Source organism: Apostichopus japonicus, chromosome 10 (genome assembly GCF_037975245.1).
Source record: "Apostichopus japonicus isolate 1M-3 chromosome 10, ASM3797524v1, whole genome shotgun sequence".
Taxonomy (NCBI): Eukaryota; Metazoa; Echinodermata; class Holothuroidea; order Aspidochirotida; family Stichopodidae; genus Apostichopus; species Apostichopus japonicus.
In genome coordinates, this window is record NC_092570.1 from 17,195,419 (window position 1) to 17,216,828 (window position 21,410).

At 37.5% G+C, this 21,410-nt stretch overlaps 2 protein-coding genes across 3 annotated transcripts in view; both read left to right on the plus strand.

The window, feature by feature from the left end:
• The first annotated feature begins 673 nt into the window (after positions 1-673).
• Positions 674-18,240, plus strand: LOC139975203 (importin subunit alpha-3-like). Its single transcript, XM_071982899.1, has 11 exons — positions 674-883; positions 5,354-5,479; positions 5,675-5,853; positions 6,298-6,470; positions 7,382-7,596; positions 8,970-9,101; positions 9,855-9,983; positions 10,260-10,364; positions 10,964-11,198; positions 11,903-11,991; positions 12,530-18,240. Exons 1-11 carry the CDS (start codon positions 806-808, stop codon positions 12,629-12,631), a joined length of 1,563 nt encoding a protein of 520 aa, XP_071839000.1. The 5' UTR covers positions 674-805; the 3' UTR covers positions 12,632-18,240.
• A 556-nt stretch (positions 18,241-18,796) lies between these two features.
• LOC139975202 (peripheral plasma membrane protein CASK-like) overlaps positions 18,797-21,410 on the plus strand; it is a 116,260-nt gene continuing 113,646 nt past the window's right edge. The window contains exon 1 of one of the 2 annotated variants that reach the window (XM_071982897.1): positions 18,797-19,418. In XM_071982897.1, the coding sequence (XP_071838998.1) occupies positions 19,360-19,418 (59 nt within the window). In that variant the 5' untranslated portion in view covers positions 18,797-19,359. The remainder of the gene's footprint in view (positions 19,419-21,410) is intronic. The other variant, XM_071982898.1, reaches the window with a different exon arrangement.

Genomic DNA, 21,410 nt, shown 5'->3' on the forward strand with positions numbered 1-21,410 from the left:
TTATTAGTCTGCTCCTAGCTATATGTTTCGTATGTTTTCAACAAAACAGAACAAGCCCGAAATATCCGTGAAGTTTCACCAAAATTTCAACAAAATGGTATTATTATTATTTTTTTTTTACAGATGATGCCTGTCCTCCTAGCCAAGCGCTCGGTGCTTCCCTGACCCACGCCGGCTCCAAAACCCAAAAGTCCTCTCTCTCCCTGAGTTCAATAGGCATATTCCCAGCTCAGGTTTTGCATCATAACCCTTTGCCTTCGATCAAGACCAAAGTTACCCTAGTGTGGTCCTTCATGATGGAGTGGATACACTTTTCGAACTGTGGCCGTCCTAATATTAGTCTGTGTTTTCAAACCACAGTGTTTCAAACCAAGAACGTCTGAAAAATTGCGCAACTTAATAACCTTTGACCATTGTTGTCAAAAGGAATTTCGTATACTTTTGTAACGTCGTATGTGATTGGTTTAAGTTTGATTGAAATTATTTGGATTAAAAACTTTTAAATTAGTAGTTTTACTTTTTATTTTAAAAAATAAATGAATTTTTATTAAATTTTCTACGCTTAAAGGTTAATTGTTAGTAGAAAGGTATCCTGAATTACGATCATTTACGTGAAGTTGGCAGTGTGTCATCAGTCACCCTGTTGGCTTCAGCGAATCAGTGTCACGAACATATCCGATCCACTTCTTTATTTCACCGGTTTCTCCAAGTTCCTTGCTGCAGGAATTGAATCCAAAGCTGATAGTCCTTACCACTAGAGTTTGGTGTATTTCTTATTTCCGTGTGTGGTAGCCCTTACTTTAACATGTCTTTCGACGCAAACCAAGATGATTTATCAACAAATCGAATAAAAAGCTTCAAAAACAAAGGGCGTGATCAGGATGTAAGTTTATTTATAACGTTCGTGTCTTGTCGTCATTGCGTTTCGTAGTACATTAACACGTTAGGCAAGACTACTCGTGGATCCAACATCGCAGATGATTATAATGACAGTCGTAGCCTAAGTGAAGTACTGTAACTTAGGCTGCTGTGGCTATTGTTAATGTTGTAGTCGTAATAGTACTTGCAAATTGATCTGAGCAATTTACCCGATCGTTGGTTTAGCAGGAGTGATGCTAGCGCTTAACTACCCCTTAGCCTAGACTACCTGCAGGAAATGATGAGCTAGGCTAGGCCTAAGCTTTCATAAGCTAGGTTATTTGGTACAATGGTAGTGTAACTAACTGTAGCCTAGGGTAAGTCTAACTTCACGTTCCATAAATTCGTGTTCTGTGTTAATGTGGGCCTATGTAGCCTAGTAGCTTTGATAAACGCTGTAAGAGTTGTTGTATTCGTTAGTAAAATTGTAACCATTTTTTTCTATGAGAACTTTAAATCTAGGCTACAAACGTGCACCCAAACAGCCAAAATTATGAAGGTGAAAAAAGGAAGGGGGCTGTGTCATTCCGCCATCGTTACATTCCGCCAAGAAAATGTGCTCTTTCCGCCATAATTAAGTGCCATTCAGCCATGTTACCCCCATGGCAGTAAAGCAATTTTGTATGGCGGAAAGAGCACATGGGTCATTCCATATCAAATCACCAGATTTTGGGGTATGTTGTAGTTTGACATTTTTGAAAAATTCCCAAATTAATTGCATGAGTGGACCACCATAAAATAAGCATATTCTGAAAATTTCAGTTGCATTGCTTTACAATTGGCCGATTTAAAATTCTTTGAAATTCCGCAATTTGTCGCCACCATGGCAATTTGGCATTTTCTTGACTTTTGAGGTCTCATTTCTCAGCAATTACACATTCTACTACCTTTCTATTACAGATGCCTATAGAGTCTAACCCATAGAACAGGAAAATAAAAAATTAGGCTACAAAAATATTGTCTTGTGGAGTTAGGTCAACTTAAAAGTGTCAAAATAATTAATTTTTGTACTTTTCACTAAAAAATGTGCTATTTTTAGTGATGAATTGCTCCTAAACCATTGCTTCAGGGTACTTGATTCTTTCAGAGGTTATTATGTCTAGTACAAACATTACAAAATTATGATTACAATGCTTTCCTAGAATATGTTTGCAAGTTGTGCAACTCTAAAGTTGCTATTTCATGCTGCGATTCAGCATGAGGTAGGGGTTTTGATGCCAATTTTTTACCAAAGTAACCATGTTAGAGGTGTCAGGGTTTATACTTTATTAAAAAGTATAAAGTTCTTACACATTAACAAATTTCAGGGTTCTAGCTGTTCTCAATATTAATTTATGAAGTTGTTAAGTTGCTCCAATGTACAAAAGAGGTCGTTTTTGACGGCCAATAACTCAAAACGCGTCAAATTAAAAAAAATTGATAATTTTTTCTGGAAGAGATATAGTACCACCCTGTTTGTACAAAAAATTTCAGGAGGGTGTTTTGCCTTATTTTGAAATGAAAAATCCTCAAAGTTTGTCAAAGTCAGTACACACATATGTATGTACAGTGTGTACAGTACATACACTGCACTGAGTGTATATGTACGGAGTGCCATGAGTGCCAGAAGACTATGTTTAAACTAACACTAATATACACACTGTACATATACAATTGATTGAATTAGAAGACTTTACTATAGAATTAATTTCAACCAGTACATAGATGTATGTACAGTACAAAACTGTACTGGGTGTACATGTACAGTGTGTTAGTGTTGTTTTAACATAGTCTTCTGGCACTCATGGCACTCCATACATATACACTCAGTACAGTGTATGTACTGTACACACTGTACATACATATGTGTGTACTGGTTGAAATTCATTTTATAAGTCTTCTAATTAAATGAATTCAACCAGGAGCAGACAAGTACATTGCAAATAGTATTTTGTTATATGAAATTAAAAACTGCACAGTATTGAACTGAATGACCTTGAAGTACAGTACAATACCCAGGGTCAAAACTCATGGAACATCAAAACAGGCAAAAACGTTTTTTTGTAAAAATCCCAAACTTTGAGGATTTTTCATTTCAAAATAAGGCAAAACACCCTCCTGAAATTTTTTGTACAAACAGGGTGGTACTATATTTCTTCCAGAAAAAATTATCAATTTTTTTTAATTTGACGCGTTTTGAGTTATTGGCCGTCAAAAACGACCTCTTTTGTACATCGGAGCAACTTAACAACTTCATAAATTAATATTGAGAACAGCTAGAACCCTGAAATTTGTTAATGTGTAAGAACTTTATACTTTTTAATAAAGTATAAACCCTGACACCTCTAACATGGTTACTTTGGTAAAAAATTGGCATCAAAACCCCTACCTCATGCTGAATCGCAGCATGAAATAGCAACTTTAGAGTTGCACAACTTGCAAACATAGTCTAGGAAAGCATTGTAATCATTATTTTGTAATATTTGTACTAGACATAATAACCTCTGAAAGAATCAAGTACCCTGAAGCAATGGTTTAGGAGCAATTCATCACTAAAAATAGCACATTTTTTAGTGAAAAGTACAAAAATCAAATATTTTGACACTTTTAAGTTGACCTAACTCCACAAGACAATATTTTTGTAGCCTAATTTTTTATTTTCCTGTTCTATGGGATAGACTCTTTAGGCATCTGTATTAGAAAGGTAGTAGAATGTTCAATTGCTGAGAAATGAGACCTCAAAAGTCAAGAAAATGCCAAAATGCCATGGTGGCGACAAATTGCGGAATTTCAAAGTGTGATAAATCAGCCAATTGTAAAGCAATGCAACTGAAATTTTCAGAATATGCTTATTTTATGGTGGTCCAATCATACAATAAATTTGGGAATTTTTGGAAAGGGTGCAGCAACAGCCATCCGTGATTTGACACGGAATGACCCACATTTATTGTAGGTACACTGTATTCCTATATGCACTGTATATTGCTTCGCTTCACACTACCTATAGGCCCGCAAATAATAAACAATCAACCTAAATTATTTTGATTTATTTAACCAACTATTATATATTTGAAGACAGTGTATTGACTCAAGATTATGAGCTTACAATTAAAACTATTCAACCAACATGAACATTAAAGACTGTGTATCTATTCCCCAATCTTGTCTTAACTACAATACAGTCTAACCAGCGAACTGTCACATTTGAAGACGGTGTACCTATCTTTCCACGCGAATCAAAGAAAGTTTCACTGATACATTCCTGTCAAAAATCCATTTCTAAATATACCTTTCCGCCTTAGGTTTCCATGGCGGAAAGGATGGCGGTATGTACCTATGGCGCAATGGCACTAGAACCATAAGGACACATAAATTTTGTATTCCGAGACACTTTCTTGGATACTGTTCCACCTGTTTAGCATAATTATACAGTAAATTTCAACACATGCGCAAAAGCTAGCAATGTTTCTCCTTGCTTGGAGCAGTTTGATTCCCGACCTTTTGCTGGTATAATTCCCTCTATTACTTGCCAATTGTGGTCAACCCACCAAAGAAATCACATAGCTGAATTATAGGTCTAGAACTTTAAATATAACTGACATGTCCTTATTATCGCAAATTCAACGTTTACAATACTGGCACTAACGCTGTGTACTTTTGTAGGAAAATTAACATCTGCTAAAAAATTATGATGTGTTGTGGACTTGTGCCAGAATAGTTTCAAAATTTATATTGTATGTGGACAACCATTCTATCCAAAAGACAAATGGCTAAATCTGCCAATGTGTTCAACCAAGTTGTACTATGCAATGTTCAGAGCTATGATGCTACCTTGCATTGAAATAGCAAATTCTCTGTAGACCAGCTATATTTTAAAGATAGGTGATACAAAGAGTGTACCTATGCTTGCTTCAATATTGTGAAACATGCAACTCTCAAATTTGGTGGGATATTGAAAAGAGGCATCGTGAAATAAACGTATTGATGAAAACTTTATGTTACTGGAATTGTATTCTTAGCTGAAAGGACTTCTCCGTAGCAAAGCAATCAGCCAAGGGTAGGTAGTCTATGGTCATTCCAAGGGAGGATCAGTTATCATCTTTGTGTGTTATCATCTGTAATTTTTTTTTAAAGAAATGATGTATGTAACATTGTTAGACACCTTTTAGCACATAGTTGTTATTAAAGCTAGTTCAGTATATATTTAGTGATTCTCCTACCCACCATCGGACCAACAAAAGCAAAGCAAGGTAACAGAAAACAGTTCTAAATAACATAAGTGTAATGTTTTTATGCTGTGACTTCAATGTAGGTACACACGTATTGTGTGCATAGTTTGTAAAAAGTTGCGAGGCTCCTTCATTGATATTAAGGGTTAGTGTCTGTCAATATAAAGGTACTCAGGTCTTTTATAAATAGTTTCTACTAATTTACCTTTTGTTTTCCAATTTGACAGGAAATGAGAAGGAGGAGAACCAATGTTACAGTGGAATTACGGAAAAACAAAAGAGAAGACATCGTTCTCAAGAGAAGAAACGTTCCATTGCTAAGTGGCACAGATTCTGAAGAAGAGAATCAACTCGTAAGTGTCGTTTTTGGTTTTCATTGAATGCAGTGAAATTGAGAGAATTCAACCTAAAGGTTGAAATTGTACTAGATATAAATGTCCCTTCATAGTAGTGGAGTTTCTTGCTTTTTTCTTCTTGTTTATTCAAGTGTCATTATTCCTTACGCAAGCTTTGTAACGTCATTCTTACTTAAATTGTCTTCCATACAGCAAAACACTTCATATGCTCAGATCGTCCAAAATGCTTCAAGTGATCAGCCAACCCTTCAACTCGGCGCAGTACAAACAGCTCGAAAACTCTTGTCAAGCGATCGGAACCCTCCGATTGACAGTCTTATAGAATCTGGAATTCTTCCTGTTTTAGTGGCTTGCCTTCAGAGACATGACAAGTAAGTGTGTTGCTTGTGGCTTTATTCGTGATCGAAACATGTAGCTCCTTGGAGTGGGTAGAGACTAGTATTGCAGTTTTGAGAGAGTAAGGTAACTTTGTGAAATGTAATGCTTTACATGAATGTAATGCTTTAACTACAAGGAAAGCATGATGAAACACACAAAGATCATCCAGATACACTAAGTGTATTGCAAATAGCTGATTATAAACATAATAGGATGATATCCTTGTTAATTGAAATGATTAAATTCATTGAATAATTAATTATGTGGTTATTGAAGTTCTAAGTAGGGCTTAATTAGTCTCATTATAGCCATGTTGTTACCTGATCCCTGTTTCCTTGAGTTCTTGTATTTTATCATGTTTTGTGTGCTTGGTCATTCATATCAGATTTTCTATGGTTCCTTTATTATTTTAATTATTGTTTTCCATTCTCCTGTAGCCCTTCACTTCAGTTTGAAGCTGCATGGGCCCTCACTAACATAGCATCCGGAACGTCAGAGCAGACGCAAAGTGTGGTGAAGGCCGGAGCCGTCCCACATTTTAAGAATCTGTTGAGCTCTGTACATCAAAATGTTTGCGAACAAGCTGTATGGGCCCTAGGAAATATTATCGGTAAGTCAGAAGAAGGTGAAGCGATCTCCAGATTGCCTTTTATGTCCCCCTCCCCCCCCCCCCCATTTAGGTCATAATTTTGTTAATTGTTGTGACCATTGAGAGAAAAATGTGAAGAAACCATAAATCTGTTAGTTTTTTGATGGCCGGGCGAGGTTACGACGACTGCCAATTCTGCGTCCCCAGAAGTCCCTGATCACTTGTAATAACATCGCTGCAACAGAGAGAACATGATAAGTAATATGATGAATCCTGAAGGTATCCTGTCGTTTAATACTGTACTACTACTGCGAGGTCTAATGTTCAAATTGGAACTACCATAGTATAACTCTGTCCCTGCCAGCAGTGTTTCTCTGCTAACACGTGTTTCGTACATAATCCTCTGGCTTTCCGAAAATGAGTTCTCTTGTGTTTAGTCATTCCTTGTCTAGTTTAATCATTTTTGGAGTTCTTCTGGGAAAAGGAACGTAATCGGTTTTGTTTTCACGGTCATTGACCTTCATTTCATGGTTCGTTCAGGTGTATTTTTAGCCAGACAAATAAGAGATAAAGGAGAAAGCCTTCAGATCCTGTTAAGCTTAATTTAGACGAGTTGAGGCAGAATATCCCGAGCTACAATAGTATAGATTTCTAAGGTAATGTTGCAATAAACTAGCCTGAACCCTCCCTGCAGTTTCCTACCACATGCACATTTGTTGGATGCCTTTTTTCGTAGAGTTGGCACTGCCACATACTATATTACAAATCATTTTATGCAGTGTCGATTGTATTTGGGATTACCAGAGAAGGCAACTGCTATATTATGTACAACCCAAATTAGTTAATTGTATTGCATCTTTGGCTACCGAGTATAACGATACTGAAAAGTGTTTTTTTCTTGTTCTTCCCCCATTCTCTGTGTTGTTTTGTAGGTGATGGTCCAGGTTGCCGAGATTACTGCATCAAGGAAGGTGTGGTACAACCTTTACTCAGCTTCATCAACCCACATATACCTCTGTCCTTCCTCAGGAATGTTACCTGGGTACTAGTCAACATGTGTAGGAACAAAGATCCCCCTCCCCAACTGGAAGTTATCCAAGAAATCCTAGGAGGACTTTGTACCTTGATCATGCATAAAGACACCAGTGTAAGTAATCAGACCTTGCAAGCTAGTTGTAAACAACAAACAAGTGCAAAGTTGTAGAATTTTCTCCTTCCAGAGAAAAACATTTTTTTGTCAAATTTTTTTCTCTGAAAACAATTAATTCTGTTTGCCATTACTTTAAGTGTGGTTTCTGCCACCTTGAATATCTGCTCGTACTCATACAGTCCTCTGCGTGAAGGTTTTCCACTGTACGTATGGGTACGATGTCATCAAGTATGTCACTTGAGCCACAGGATAAATTGCTTCCATGGTATATGTGAGAGCAACATGGTTTCATGGGTCCAATGATTCATCAATGTGTACCCAGATATCAGAGCAGTATGTTCCGTTTCATAATATAACTTGCGACTGTATTCCGCTTACGATCGAGTATACTTTTATTTTACCTGAAATTTCGATAGCTGCTACATACAAATTAGGCACGCATAAATAAGTTGGTATGCCATGAAGTTTGTTCAGGGTCCTACAGGCTAACTCTCACGACTTGTTTTTGGAAGAGTTTCTCAAAGTTTTAAATGACTTTTCTGTGTGGTTTGAGATGATAGTTGTGTTTCAGAAATCAATAGCTGCTTTCATATCATGAATCATTCCGTGAAGTGCGTAACGTCATTTATTCAGGGGACTGTTTTTTCCAATTTACATAACAGTAAAAGTGAAAATGTGTGGTTATTTGATATTCCCATCATTATCAAACTGAAAATGACATAGGCAGTTGTCATTTGCCTTCCATAATGATTAAGCACTCTCGAAGAAATTTATTTATATATATTTATATCAAGTGTCACTTTCGTAATGGACAAATAAGGACAGTTACTAAACCCTGGTCATCGTTTCATAGTTTTAGAAGTGTCACATGAAATTCTGAAATGAATTTTCTTTTTCCTTAATACTGAGGAATGTAGTTCAACTGCTGTTCAAGTTTTTAAAAGGAAAGTTTCAGTTTTAAAAACAAAGCAAGATGAATGCAAGAGTTTACTTCAAAAATAGAAAAACAATAAAACAATACATTCCATGGTGCAAGTTCTTCCTTTCGGTGAGAAGATGATTAATGTAAGCTTTGGCTTTCCATGGGCATTCACTTTTTCACATTTTACATGTTTAACTGTATGGCCTACGGATGTGTGTGTGCGTTTGTGATGCCCAGCTTGTAAAGACAATATCTCAAGAAGGGAAGGTCAGACCAACTTCAAATTTGGTGTGTAGAAGTACCACATTGATTACAAGAAGCATTTTGTTTTTTGTGGAGGTCAAGCCATTAGGGGTCACTAGTGGTCAAATTGTGAAAACCTTGTAAAAACGATATCTCAAGAAGGGGGAGTTTTTCACTTTGATATCTCTTCGTTTCTTGTTCTCAGATTCTGGTAGATACAGTCTGGGCTTTGTCATACTTAACGGACGGTGGAAATAGCCAGATTCAAATGGTTATTGAATCAAGGGTAGTAGAAAACTTAGTGAACTTACTTTCTCACCCAGAGGTCAAAGTTCAGGTATGTGTCATTTATTGCTAATACATGAGTATCATTTGTTGTGTGTGGAGAGGGGGGGGGGGGGTAACAACAAAACTGGCCATAGATGAGGTCATTGTCTCCTTGGGCAAGTGCTCAGTGGGGTTATCTATCTTTTTGGGGTCTGTATGTGTTTTTGATAGGCACAGTGGCAAACCTGACCACAGAAATTTGCCTTGCAATGGTTACGTTACTTTACATTCAAGCTTTTGACTTTGGACACACATTTTTAATGGTTGTCCCTGACGACCAGATTTGTATTTGGATGATTAAAATCAGCCTTGGAGGTTGTTCGGTGGATAACGCATTTGTTGACATCAAATCTAGATTTGCATTGTAACTAAATACCCCAGAAAGGATAAATTGGTATTACCCTCCATCAGTATGGAGATACTGAAATACTACTCGTTAGCCCTACTCATCTATCCAACAGTTTGCACATATCGTTATTTCTTGATTGTTTTGATACATGTCTTTGGACAACCAAACTTTGCTCTTCAGATAACCAAAATATAAGACCAGACAAAACTCCTTTAAGCTTCGTCCGGTAAACTGAACAGTGTAAAATTATAGAAAATGCTTATTGGAAGTTAAGATGACCTCGTCAACTAATTGCTGGATAGTTTTGCAAGCTATTTATGAGTATTATATCCAGTTTTGTCACATGATGAACATTCAGAGCTAAATGTTAATTAACCCCACCCCCCCCCCCCTTTCTCTCTCTCTCGTCTACAGACTGCTGCACTACGAGCAGTCGGAAATATAGTAACCGGAACTGATGATCAGACACAAGTCGTTTTGGACTGTGGAGTACTGAAGCATTTTCCTGCTCTTCTAGCACACAAGAAAGAAAAGATCAACAAGGTGAGTTTCCAGATCACAAAAAAAAAGTAATTTTTTAATGTAGACCCCACTTCCCTCACTGATCATACTTTTTACCCCCCCCCCCCCCGTTTCTATTTTCTTCAGAGGAGGTTTGATACCCAGTTTACATTAATGTTTAATAAATATTGAGATATGAATTTCAATTGATGTCCAACTCAACAAGCTATTAGATACAATATTACTGACTTTCAATAACCATTCTATTTCTTTCTTTTCATCTCTCCCCCCCACCCCCCCCTCCCCTCATCTCTTTAGGAGGCAGTATGGTTCTTGTCAAATATCACAGCTGGTAACCAGAGACAAGTCCAACTTGTGATAGATGCTGGTCTCATCCCAGATATCGTCAGACTCTTAGATCAGGTACGTTGATTCGTTATCTCCCCGTCTCCACAGAGAATATTCCATTTTTAGACATTAAGGTGAACGTTTAAGTGATGTCATCCCTCGGGTTTAATTAAATATAATGACCTTGAGATCACGATGTGTTCAAAGACATCATTGGGGGGTTCATTATTGATGGTGATTTTTAATCAAGAGAAAAAGTCTAAAGCGAATTAAAGCAGAAAACGAGAGAACATGTTACAAAGAAGGCAGAGAATGGGGAGTGTTATATTTTAAAAGTGGCAATTTTCCTTTGAATCCTTTGGCTGGATCCTGAGTATGGTTCTGGTGGTATTTGGCATAAGAGCTGTAGTAGGCAAGTAAAGCCATAGTGAAGTGTGTTGTGTTGAAATAAATAGAGTTACTTTGGTCACAGCGATAATGGAGATAATCTTGTCTGTTTTGTGTGTCCAATCTCTATGTTTGTAGGAACTTAATTAATGAGGAAAGTTTGTGATGTTTCAGACGATGTGATGTTTCAGATGATGAAGAAGCATGCCCGGTAAGCCTGTGACATTCTCGTAGAACGGCAATATGGTATTTGTTTTAAACATACAATGATTTTCTTTTTTTTGCAGGGTGACTTTCAGACTCAGAAGGAAGCCGCATGGGCTGTCAGTAATCTGACGATCAGTGGGAAGAAAGAACAAGTAATAGTCCTAATAGAGCACAAGGTCATCCCTCCGCTGTGTAACCTCTTGGGCGTTAAAGACCCTCAGATTATCCAGGTCTGTCTCGATGGGATCAACAACATCCTCAAGGTGGTCGGAGAGAATTACCCCGTTATTGCCGAAATGATCGAACAAGTTGGAGGTGAGAGATTGTTCACCTCTTTTTACCCCGTTCTTTTCATTTTCAAATGTTCAATCCTTTAACTTCAAAAAACAAAATCATGGAAGAATCAATCCCAATTTTTGTTTTAAAGCGACTTCATCATAAAACAGACAAATGTAAAAACATATGCACATTTGGGTCGTTAGGACTCTCTCTGGAGAGATTTTGATGGTGCAATCGTAACCACTCACCCTATCTCATCATCTTTTCTCCATAATACTGAATATATAGGGGTTTTTTCCTCCCCAGAGAAGGATGGAAGTTTGTCACTTGTGACTACTTGGATGGATTAGATAATAGCAATAGTTGTCCATTATAGAAGTTCAAGTGGGAATCACTTCTTCAAATGCCCAACAGTTCTGGTGGTCTACTTACGCTTCAACCGTTGAGTTTAGACATGGCGATTACTGCAAGCTTCAGTTATTCCTTACCACTGTAGAAAAACAGCCATATTTAAATTTGATTTTGTTTTCCCTTTACAAAAATCAAACTTTCAGTAGCGTCTCTCTTCCAAATGTTGCTTGCATTTCTTACAGTCTTGTCTATGCCTTCCTAAATGAGACTGATTCATTAAACTAAATTTGACTGTTTTGCATAAAGTTTGAATTCATGATGTTTTCAATATCTCTGTGGATTGCCACGTATTAATCATTGTTTTTTGTTCTGTTTTTTCGACATTTCAGGATTAGACAAAATTGAGACCCTGCAACAGAATCCAAACGAAGAGATCTACAAGCTGGCCTATGAGATCATTGAGCAGTATTTTTCGGATGTAAGTTATCACACAAAGTTTTTACGAATAATTTTGGAGAGAAAGATTACACTTTTCTCTGTAACTGTGCAAACTCACAGTTTGGTTCTGTTTGATGATGACGTGTGTGTCATGGTGTTTGAATGGGACTGTGTGTGTACCTTGGGTTGTGATCACGACAAGTTGACTTGCATAGCTTTGTTTGAGCTGACAACATTTAGAACAGTTAAAAAAGAGTACTGTACTGGTCCAATGAAACTTTCACCTTTCTCAGTGTTTGCAGTTTCCAGGATTTTTGCAATTTTTAGCCATCCGTATATATACGTAAGATTACATGGAAACTGGCTTGGATGACAGAAATGCTCTCCCTACTCAACTTACGTCTTCCAAACTTTCAAGGAAAACCAGTTCAATAACATTGGTTGTGCTTGGGTTGGGTTTGGATTTGACTGTGACCCCTCTCGTGCTTTCATGTTATTTGCTTAAGGTTAACTGAGATCGTTTAAGTGTCCATAGTAAATCAGATTAGATAATACATCTCTCCTCTCGTTCCTGACAGTATGACGATGAAGTCACCGGTCTAGAACCCCAGCCCACGGAGGAAGGATTTCAGTTTGATGGTAATGCTGAGATACCCCAGGATGGATTTGACTTCAACTAGCAGGAGGATGTCGTCTGTTATGAGGAGTGTCATGTAATCATATCACACCAGCTGCAAGCCTGCTACCACTACGACTCCTCCGCTGTCCTCCGCTGTGACGAGTGAATGAACGAATGAATTGCAGCGTGTGTCAACGTGTTGAGAGGTGTGTCAACGTGTTGAGAGGTGTGCCGAATGAACTTGTGGACGATGACCAGCGTGATGAGGAGGAGGATGAAGTGTACAGTCGTACTTTGAATTCTAACAAACTTTAAAATAATAAACAATGCTGTTTTAAGGTTCTAACAAGCAAGCATTATCAACTAGAGAGGAGAGAGGTGTGTGGTATGTGTGTGAGGTTGTGTATTTGTAACATCGGATCACTAGACAGTCTGCAGTGGGTGAGTTGTCTGGTGCTGAACTCACTACTTTGAGGTTTTACTCTTAAGTCTCTCAAAGTGGAGTGTGTGATGAAGTGAAGCGAGTGACTGGTGTGAACACCCGGTGATGATGTGAAACCGTGTGAACCATGTGTTAACCGTGTGTGATGTATATGGGGGATGCAGAGAGCAGTGACGAGTGTGCAGTATGTTGTGTGGGCAGTGCAATGTAATCTCAGAAATTGTGTGAGTCAATCTGCAAGTGCTTTTGAAAGGAGTATGTCTAATAAAAAAATATCGGCCAGTCTTTTCTACTTGGTAAGTTGCCGGCGATGCTATATTGTCTTAGTGATGTTCGTCATCACTGAGGTGGGACGATTTATCAATCTGTTTGAATGAGGAGCTGTGCTCTTGAAAGTCTTCAGTGAATATCAGAGCGGAATTTGGATGTTTGGGTTCTGGAGATAAATATTCCTCTCTTTCAAAGCACTGCGTAACAAAGTTATCTTTCTGTTCTGTTTTAACTAGGAAAAAACACAAGGTATTTATTTTTTATGATCGGTTCCGTCGTATCGTAGGTGTAAGTTGGTCAATTTCTAGTCCCAGTGTCTGTCTGTGTTTTGGCTCTGAGCGTTGTGGTTTCATGGAGTCAATAAGAGCTAGCTAATGATATGCAGTATGTTTCTGTTCATCTCTTATTGTTTAAGAATATTTAGATGCAGGCCAATGTTTGCCTTACAGCAATAACCAGACTTTGTTTGCAAGTACTTCATCCTAGTGTGTATTAATTCTGATGCAACTTAGCCATTATGTAAGTATATCTTGTTTAAATGAATGAATTAATGGAAATACATAAACCTTCAATATATATCTCACTTGCATGTCATAAAAACGGTACTCAGCTGCTCCAAAAACTATTATCTGTGCAATGTCATGTCATTAGTACTCCATTGGCTTAAAACTGTTAATAATATAGATAATATATGGCTGGATGACTAAGAGAGGACATTTTCTATTTTAAGAGAGAGAATGTCCTTAAAAAGTCTTCTGATTTGATTTGATGAGATGGAACCATATATATGTACTTCTTAACTGAAATTGCACTATGCAAGCAGAAAAATCTGTAATTACTGTTTAACCAAACTCTGTACAAGACAAGTTGGTTTATATCCTGGTTAAAAGCTTGGAAAATAATACAAAATGATTATTTCCTTGTTGCGTGAAGCGTCTTTGGTCCATTTTGGTTCATGTTCAGGGAATTGAGTAACTGTACAGAGTTTGAGCAGACTTGTAGTCTATATACATAGTCGCTGTAGCGGCAGTTACACGACCGTCTCACTGATTCTCGGAATCTCTGGAGTGTAACCCAGCAGTTTCTAAAGTGAAGTCTTCATAAACTTATGATGTAAAGTTTGAATATCCATACATGATTTCTGGGGTGGATTTTTCTTCTTTTTTGGGGGGCTTATGTTCATGATATTAGAGGGGGGAAAAAAGGGTGTTTTTTTTATGCAACCAAGCTTTAAAAAAAAACACTTCTGTCATAAATTATTTGTATGAAATTTCAAATGATGTAGTAGGTTGGTGGTGGGTTTGCTAACTTTTTGACAAATAAGTTGGTGAGAGTTGGTGAGAGTAAATCACACTTAATTTAGGTACTAAAGTTGCTAAATATAACTTCTTTAATAGAAGATAGTGGCTTTATTCTCTTTTTGAGAACAATCTCCAATTTTGGTAACTTTGTCTGTGTCCCAGTCGATTGTCCTCAGAAGTTATTTTTTTCAAGTAAGTGCTGCATGATTAAAAAGAAAATCTTAAGGAGAAGTAAATTTTTGTGATTTCTTCTTCATCGCTGCTATCAATATTGTTAGGGAAATACACCACCACTTCAGTGAAAGTCGTCCCAAGTCGTGTAGGGATATGTTTCTTTAGAGATTGTTGACAAGGTAAAATAACTCTATTTACTACATCTTTCAAAAGTTATCGGTTGAGGGTGAACTAAACTAGCATGTTGCTATCTGTGTTTTTCGAAAGTTGTCGAAAAGTTTTGATTTTTTAAAATTTCCAAGCTGATGTATTGGCATTGATCTGACAATATGAAAAAATTTCATCCTGAATTGTTTGTATCTATTTTTCTGGTTTTAATTCACTTTTCATTTTACTTCACTTAATTTTTTATTAGATAAGCTATTTTGTACCCATTTCTATCCAGAACTTTTGAAAACATATAACCACAAAAAAAAAGGTGGGGTGGAGAAAGTTAGAGAGAGAGAGACTCTATATGAGATGATTAATTTTTATTTTTAAAAGGTTATCACAAATAAATCATTTTCCTAAAGCAATGATAGATGGGGCAGAAGAGTTGCTTCTTCCTTCTGATTCTGCATTTTTAGAGATTTAAGGGAATTGCCCCATAAATAACAGTTAGCTTGATTGCTCTGCTTTGACTGCTGAGTTGATTTCACAACTTGGGCCGGCTGGAGAGTCTTGTTAATTTTTTTCAGAAGGTTTGGAGTGGCCTTAGTTAGATGCAAGCATCTTTATATTTTATTGACTCTTATGTCATAAACTAACAATTTATTTTTTGTATTAGTTGTGTTTGCTAAAACTACGGACAACAGCAGCTTATCTGTGACACCTTATATGTACCAAATCTTACACATAAACTTGCATGATTTTGTAATCAATATTGCTACCACTCAAATACTGACTGGGTGAAGTGAAAAGAGAGAGATCAGATCAAATTTGGATGTAGCTGTTGGCAATTGGAAGGCGGCGGGGGGGGGGGGGAGGGGTTGAGGTGAGCAGGAACAGGAGGGGAGAAATAACATTTTTACATTAATGTGATGAGTATTGAATGAGATGATGCTGCCAACAAAGTGACGATTTCGATAAATTTGTGTGTGTGAACATGATATCACAGTTTCAACTGTGTTTGTCCAAAAATGACTTTTATGCAATTGATTGTGATGCTGGATTGTTAATTTTTATTTTAATAATGAGATCTCTTATATAGAAGTGGCCGATTTTGGGTTGAGAGTATTACATCAGTGAGTGAAATATGTCTGATAAGAAAGGACGTTTGTGTGTGTGTGTAGGTGGTGTGGAAAGCAACTTGAGCAGTGGAAAGAGTTTCTATGTGGGAGGTGATTTTGTGAATGTTCAGCATGATATAGTATACCAATAGGCTACGGCTTGTAGTATATTGTACAGACGTATTTGGAGAAGGGTCTATGTGAGAGTTTTGTTTCATTTCAACACAAATTCTTCATGTTACTTTTTGTTGTAAACCTGTTTCAAATGTTCAGCTTGGTTCTTTCTTTTTTTCTTGGTGAAATTCACTGTAATAAATATTTAACATGTTACTGTGTTGGGGGCCATGTATAGACCTCTGTTAAATATGTGCAAAGTTTGCAAACAGCTTCTCAAGGAATTGGTGGGGGGCGGGGAGGGAGGGGGGTGGACTATGAGTGACAGGGCTTAAATGCTGCCTTGAATTGTAACTTTACCGTTACATCAGGAGTACTGTCTTTTTATAGACACCACCCTGCATTATAACAGCATATCGAGTCAGGTATTTTTATATTAAATTGCGATGCATTTATATACTCTGTTGGAAAGTGTCGATGAAAATGAAAGAAAAAACACCATTGACACTTCCAGTACAAGGAGAGCCGTCTTGGTAACAGCTCCTAGCCCTACGTGGAGTTTCCAGTATTCATCCATGATGGAGGCGTGAAATATGAAGTTTGTCACGATACAAGTTTGGTTGGCGTTATGCTTCCGTAAAATGTAAAGGTCGCAATTACGGTTGCACGGTTAATATTGGCAGCGATGTAGGTGACAGTGGTGTACAAGAATGTAGAATAGGTCGTCGGGTGAGAACAAATCAGTATAGTTGATGTAAGATCAAATTTATCAGTACAGATTCTTTGATATTCTAGTCCTTGCATTGCTGTGTCTAGCTATATAGTAATTTACTGCGGATGAATACTTTGAATTCCTCTTTTATGGATAATTTGACAGTTTTATGAAGCATCGTTTTTTATATCGTTTAATTTGTAAGCTTGAATTTTAGGTTCATCATTGCCAACGACAGAAGGAAGTCATGTATTGAGTGGCATCAGATCCTCACACTCGTGAATCCTTTATAGCCTCAAAACACCAACCCTCCCCCCCCCCCCCCATTCCATTTGGTTTTGTTCTCTTTAGTGCAGCTATTATTTTGTACTCTCTAGTCTGAACCATTCTCCAAGTTCATAATTTCAGATGAACCCATGGTAAACATTAAAACTGAAATGTAGTTTTTTTGTTTTGCCGTAGGAGTGCAAAGAAAATTTCAACTCTCACTGATTTGTCCAACCTTTGACCATCTTTGTTAAAGGATGTAGTTGTATACCACATCTCATAAAGACTAACGTTTCACAGTGGAATAGTTTTGCTCACCACAAGCGTATATTACACGGTTTTGAAATTGAGATATTCTCAACAAAAGTCACAAAACCCTACACCTGTATATATCGAATGGGTTTGACACTCGGGTGTAAACTTACGGAAAATATGCCATGTTGTCTACTTGATCATAAGTCTACAATGACGTATATGCTCACCTAACACATACTCTGAGAGAGAACATAAGTGAATTTAATGTTATGAAATGTCACAACATTGTGGAGAATTCACCTTTTTGAAATAATTGAAACCATACAGCCTTAACTACTTCATAATTCAAGGTTTTTTGGAGGGGTAGGTGTGGGGTTGGTCCATACAAAATATTTGTTAATTGCATCTTTGCCAACAGCCTCTTAAAATATTTTAATTTTTTCGTAATCTTTTACACCCGTTCAGTTTAAGCAAGTCATGTAAAAACTATGCTTTCAAGTTTACTTGTTATTACTTTTAAGAAGTGAGTCATTTTAACAAAGTCTTCCAAGGCAAGAAATTTAAAGATTTGTATAAAATGTGTAAATTATTTTTTATTTTGCTTTTTTTGATATTGTTACAATAAAAAGCATAATGTGGGCACTGTCTTAACCACTGGTGTTAGGAAGATTTTGAATAAAATGACTCGCTTTATGACTTGTAAATATATATTTGTGGTAGTTGTCAAGCTTTTGTGCAGCTAGAAATGAATTACAAATTTCTCAACATATTTTGTGTTGCTTTCTAAATGTTTTATTCTGTTATACTTGCAAAACCATCATCTACTGTGAATAGAAATGTACCACAATAAATTGTTGCTCAAATGAACTTTTTAGTAATCCGTTGTATGTGTGAACTTCTCATGCAGCAGCAGGTACTTCAAGAACCTGGTAAAATGGACAATTTGAAGCTGATGTATCACAGATTGTATCCAAGGTCCCCATCCCCAACCCCATCTGCTACCTAAGAGTAACCTCCCCATTCCCTAGACCTCTCTCATGCCCTAGACCCACCTCCCTGCCCAAGATCCCTCCCTCCTGACAGTCTCCCCTGCCCTATCGTCCCTCCCTACTTTTTCTCTCCTACCCCAGGGTCTCTTCTGATGCATGCTCTAGAGTCGATTACAATAGCCCCTTTTCCCGTACAGTAGGAGATTTAGCGTTGCACTGTGATGCTCCTACGTATGTGGCACTTGAATAGTAATTTTCCCTAGACAACTATCTATGTATCGATGAAATTGGAGGCTGTAGAGTAGTCTTTTTACATTCAGTAAACACGGTTCGTGCTTGATTTCAATGCACGCGTACAGTAGTTACATATGTAGCGCCAACACAAGCAATACGAATTTGTATTAGACTTGGAGGAGATGTAATATGTGTAGGCCCCTCTATGTCAAGCTTATATTGTCCATGTACTAGTGCAAGATCGGCAAGAAGTCGAAAGGTTGAGATGTGATTTTAGCTTCAATAAACTGCCATTATCTAAGTAGATTGTCTTCTTTGGGTCTATTATTTGAAACTCCTGGAAGACTTTGAGTATTGTGAGGAGATATCGTCTTACTTTCTACAACCGTGGATATTAATTTTGGATTATTCTACAGAAAAAGCCAGCTGCCTATTGCCCAATGAGGCTAGGATAGTTTCTTCACACATCATAGGCTACACAGTCAAGCCAAGCATAGGCTATCACTGTATCAATATCCTAGTTACCCACCCAGCCTCTGTGCCTGGGAATAGCATTTACAACACTGACTCGAAGCCTAGTGCTGTACAAACAATGTACTGACATTTGACTAGCCTAACTTACCTTAACTACTTTAGTTATATTTGCAGTGTACCCTAGCTTAGTGTAAATCGATTCCTGTTTCATCAAAAGAAGCCCAATTCAGTTTTTTGGGTTTCAAAGCTCCAGATCATTCTCCAGAAGTTTCCAAACACTGAATGGAAGATGGCTGATGAAGATCTCTTGTTTGATGATGTGTATGAATTATGTGAGGTGATTGGGAAGTAAGTAACACAGTACTTGAATTTAACCAAACCTAATCTACCAATGTCAGGCCAATGGCCATGATATTTCTAACAAAGATATACACTAGCTTACCAATAACATAACAGTGAGACTAAACATAGGCCTAGGCCTACCCTCATATTCATAATATTTTTTAACAGATCTATGTAAGGAGTTACAACTTAGAGTCAGACCTTGGCTAAACGTCAGTCGTAACTTTGGCTAGGCCTGGCCTATGAAGATTTATGTCGCCTTGTTAAAGTAGGCCTAGGCTAGTAATTAAAGGCTTTAGCCGTTCATCTTATTTCTATAGTAACACTAACTTGTAAGCCTATCTTGTAGTATTGAGTATTGGCATATTTCCACAACAGTTACTATCTGTAATGAAGACGGTGTAAATAAGTAACTTTCTTAGATTTGTCTAGTCACATTTGGTTGGCTAGTCTTTTGTCAATTGGTTGTCATCTTTAATTCAGGTGTATCAAGGCATTCCTAATAAGTTAATCCAAAAAGGTTGACATGTATATCAAAGTGATAAGTTAATGCAAAAGGCTGTTCTCTAATGTCAGTATATCAAAAGTTTGCCACCTCCTTTGTCCAGCTGAGAAACTCTCCCCTCTCTAGGCCTCCCTGACATCACTCCCCCCCCCCCAATAGGGTCATTCCTAAATTGCATAAAGTTGTTGCATTCTGTATTAAGAATTAGAGGATTCTTTGATTCATCCAATGTAGTATTAAACTTTTCTGCAAGATACAAATTTGTGATTGTGTTCCTTCCTTCCTAATAAATTTCCTTTTCAGTTTCTATGGTCATCCCAACAAACATGTGTCTTTTTCCACTTGACAAAAACAGAAGCTTCTGTCTCCTGCCATAGCAGAATGCAACTTTTTTTTTTCTGGTGGAAACTACTGTAATGGTAACTAGCATATATTGCACATGTAGCCTACATTATCTGTATATACTGTACAGTAGCCTGCAGTAACTTAAAGGCATTGAAGACTCGCCCCGAACCGAGTGCCGCCCTCTGAAAAAGTTAACTTTCCGTTGCTTGCAAGTGAAAGTTTTTGCTTGTCACATAAAAATGCAGACAGTTATGAAACGTGATACCTTGTTATCTTTTATCCAGACCTGAGATGTCCATCGCTGCTATGTACACTGTGGTGTGGGGATTGACTGTAGCTGCATGTATTGACTCGGTACACTATTGTCTAATTACCGACGGTAGCAAGCTGTGTGTGTATTTCTGGGATCGATGGTGGTGTCTAACACTTCTGTTACACCTTATTCGAAACTAGGTCAGATGAACGGCATCAGACGTTTCTTTGTGCGCAAGTCTTCAATGCCTTTAAATTTAGGCCTGATGCGTAAAAGACCTACACATGGCTCAGCATAATTGTATTACATGGGCAAAACATATGGAGGGTACGGATTGTGAAAGTTGAAGGACCTGACTGCGAACGTCATCTGTGAAAGAACACCAACAGCACAGCGTGATATTCACTTTGAATTGCCCTTTTCCAGCTGCCAGCTAGTTTTTATTTTTGTACTGAGCGGTACGAACAATTTATAAAGTCAATTGAGCAAATACTATTGGTAAATAATAGGCATCGAATGCACGAGCAGAAGAACAGGGTGATATTTTGTTCCGTCAGTCAGATATGTTTCTATAAGGACACATTTTTAGCTTTTTCTATGTACAAGCAATGAAGGGCACTATGGCAAAAGTGTGGTGCTGTCAGTTTTGTGGAGCCTTGCCTACTGTAGTTTACATTAATTAGTAATGGAAACTGTCCCAATAAAGAGGGGGGGGGGGGGGGGGGGGAAATGGCCAACCAGTACTGTAGTGTTGGTACTGTACCTGTTTGTTAATTTGGTCAGTACTGAGACACTACCATGATGATACAGGTTTGTAAGTAAAAAGAACATGTTCTGTTTGTTTCTACTCAGTTTTAACTGATTTTGTACTACAAAGGTACAGTAATTGGTAATT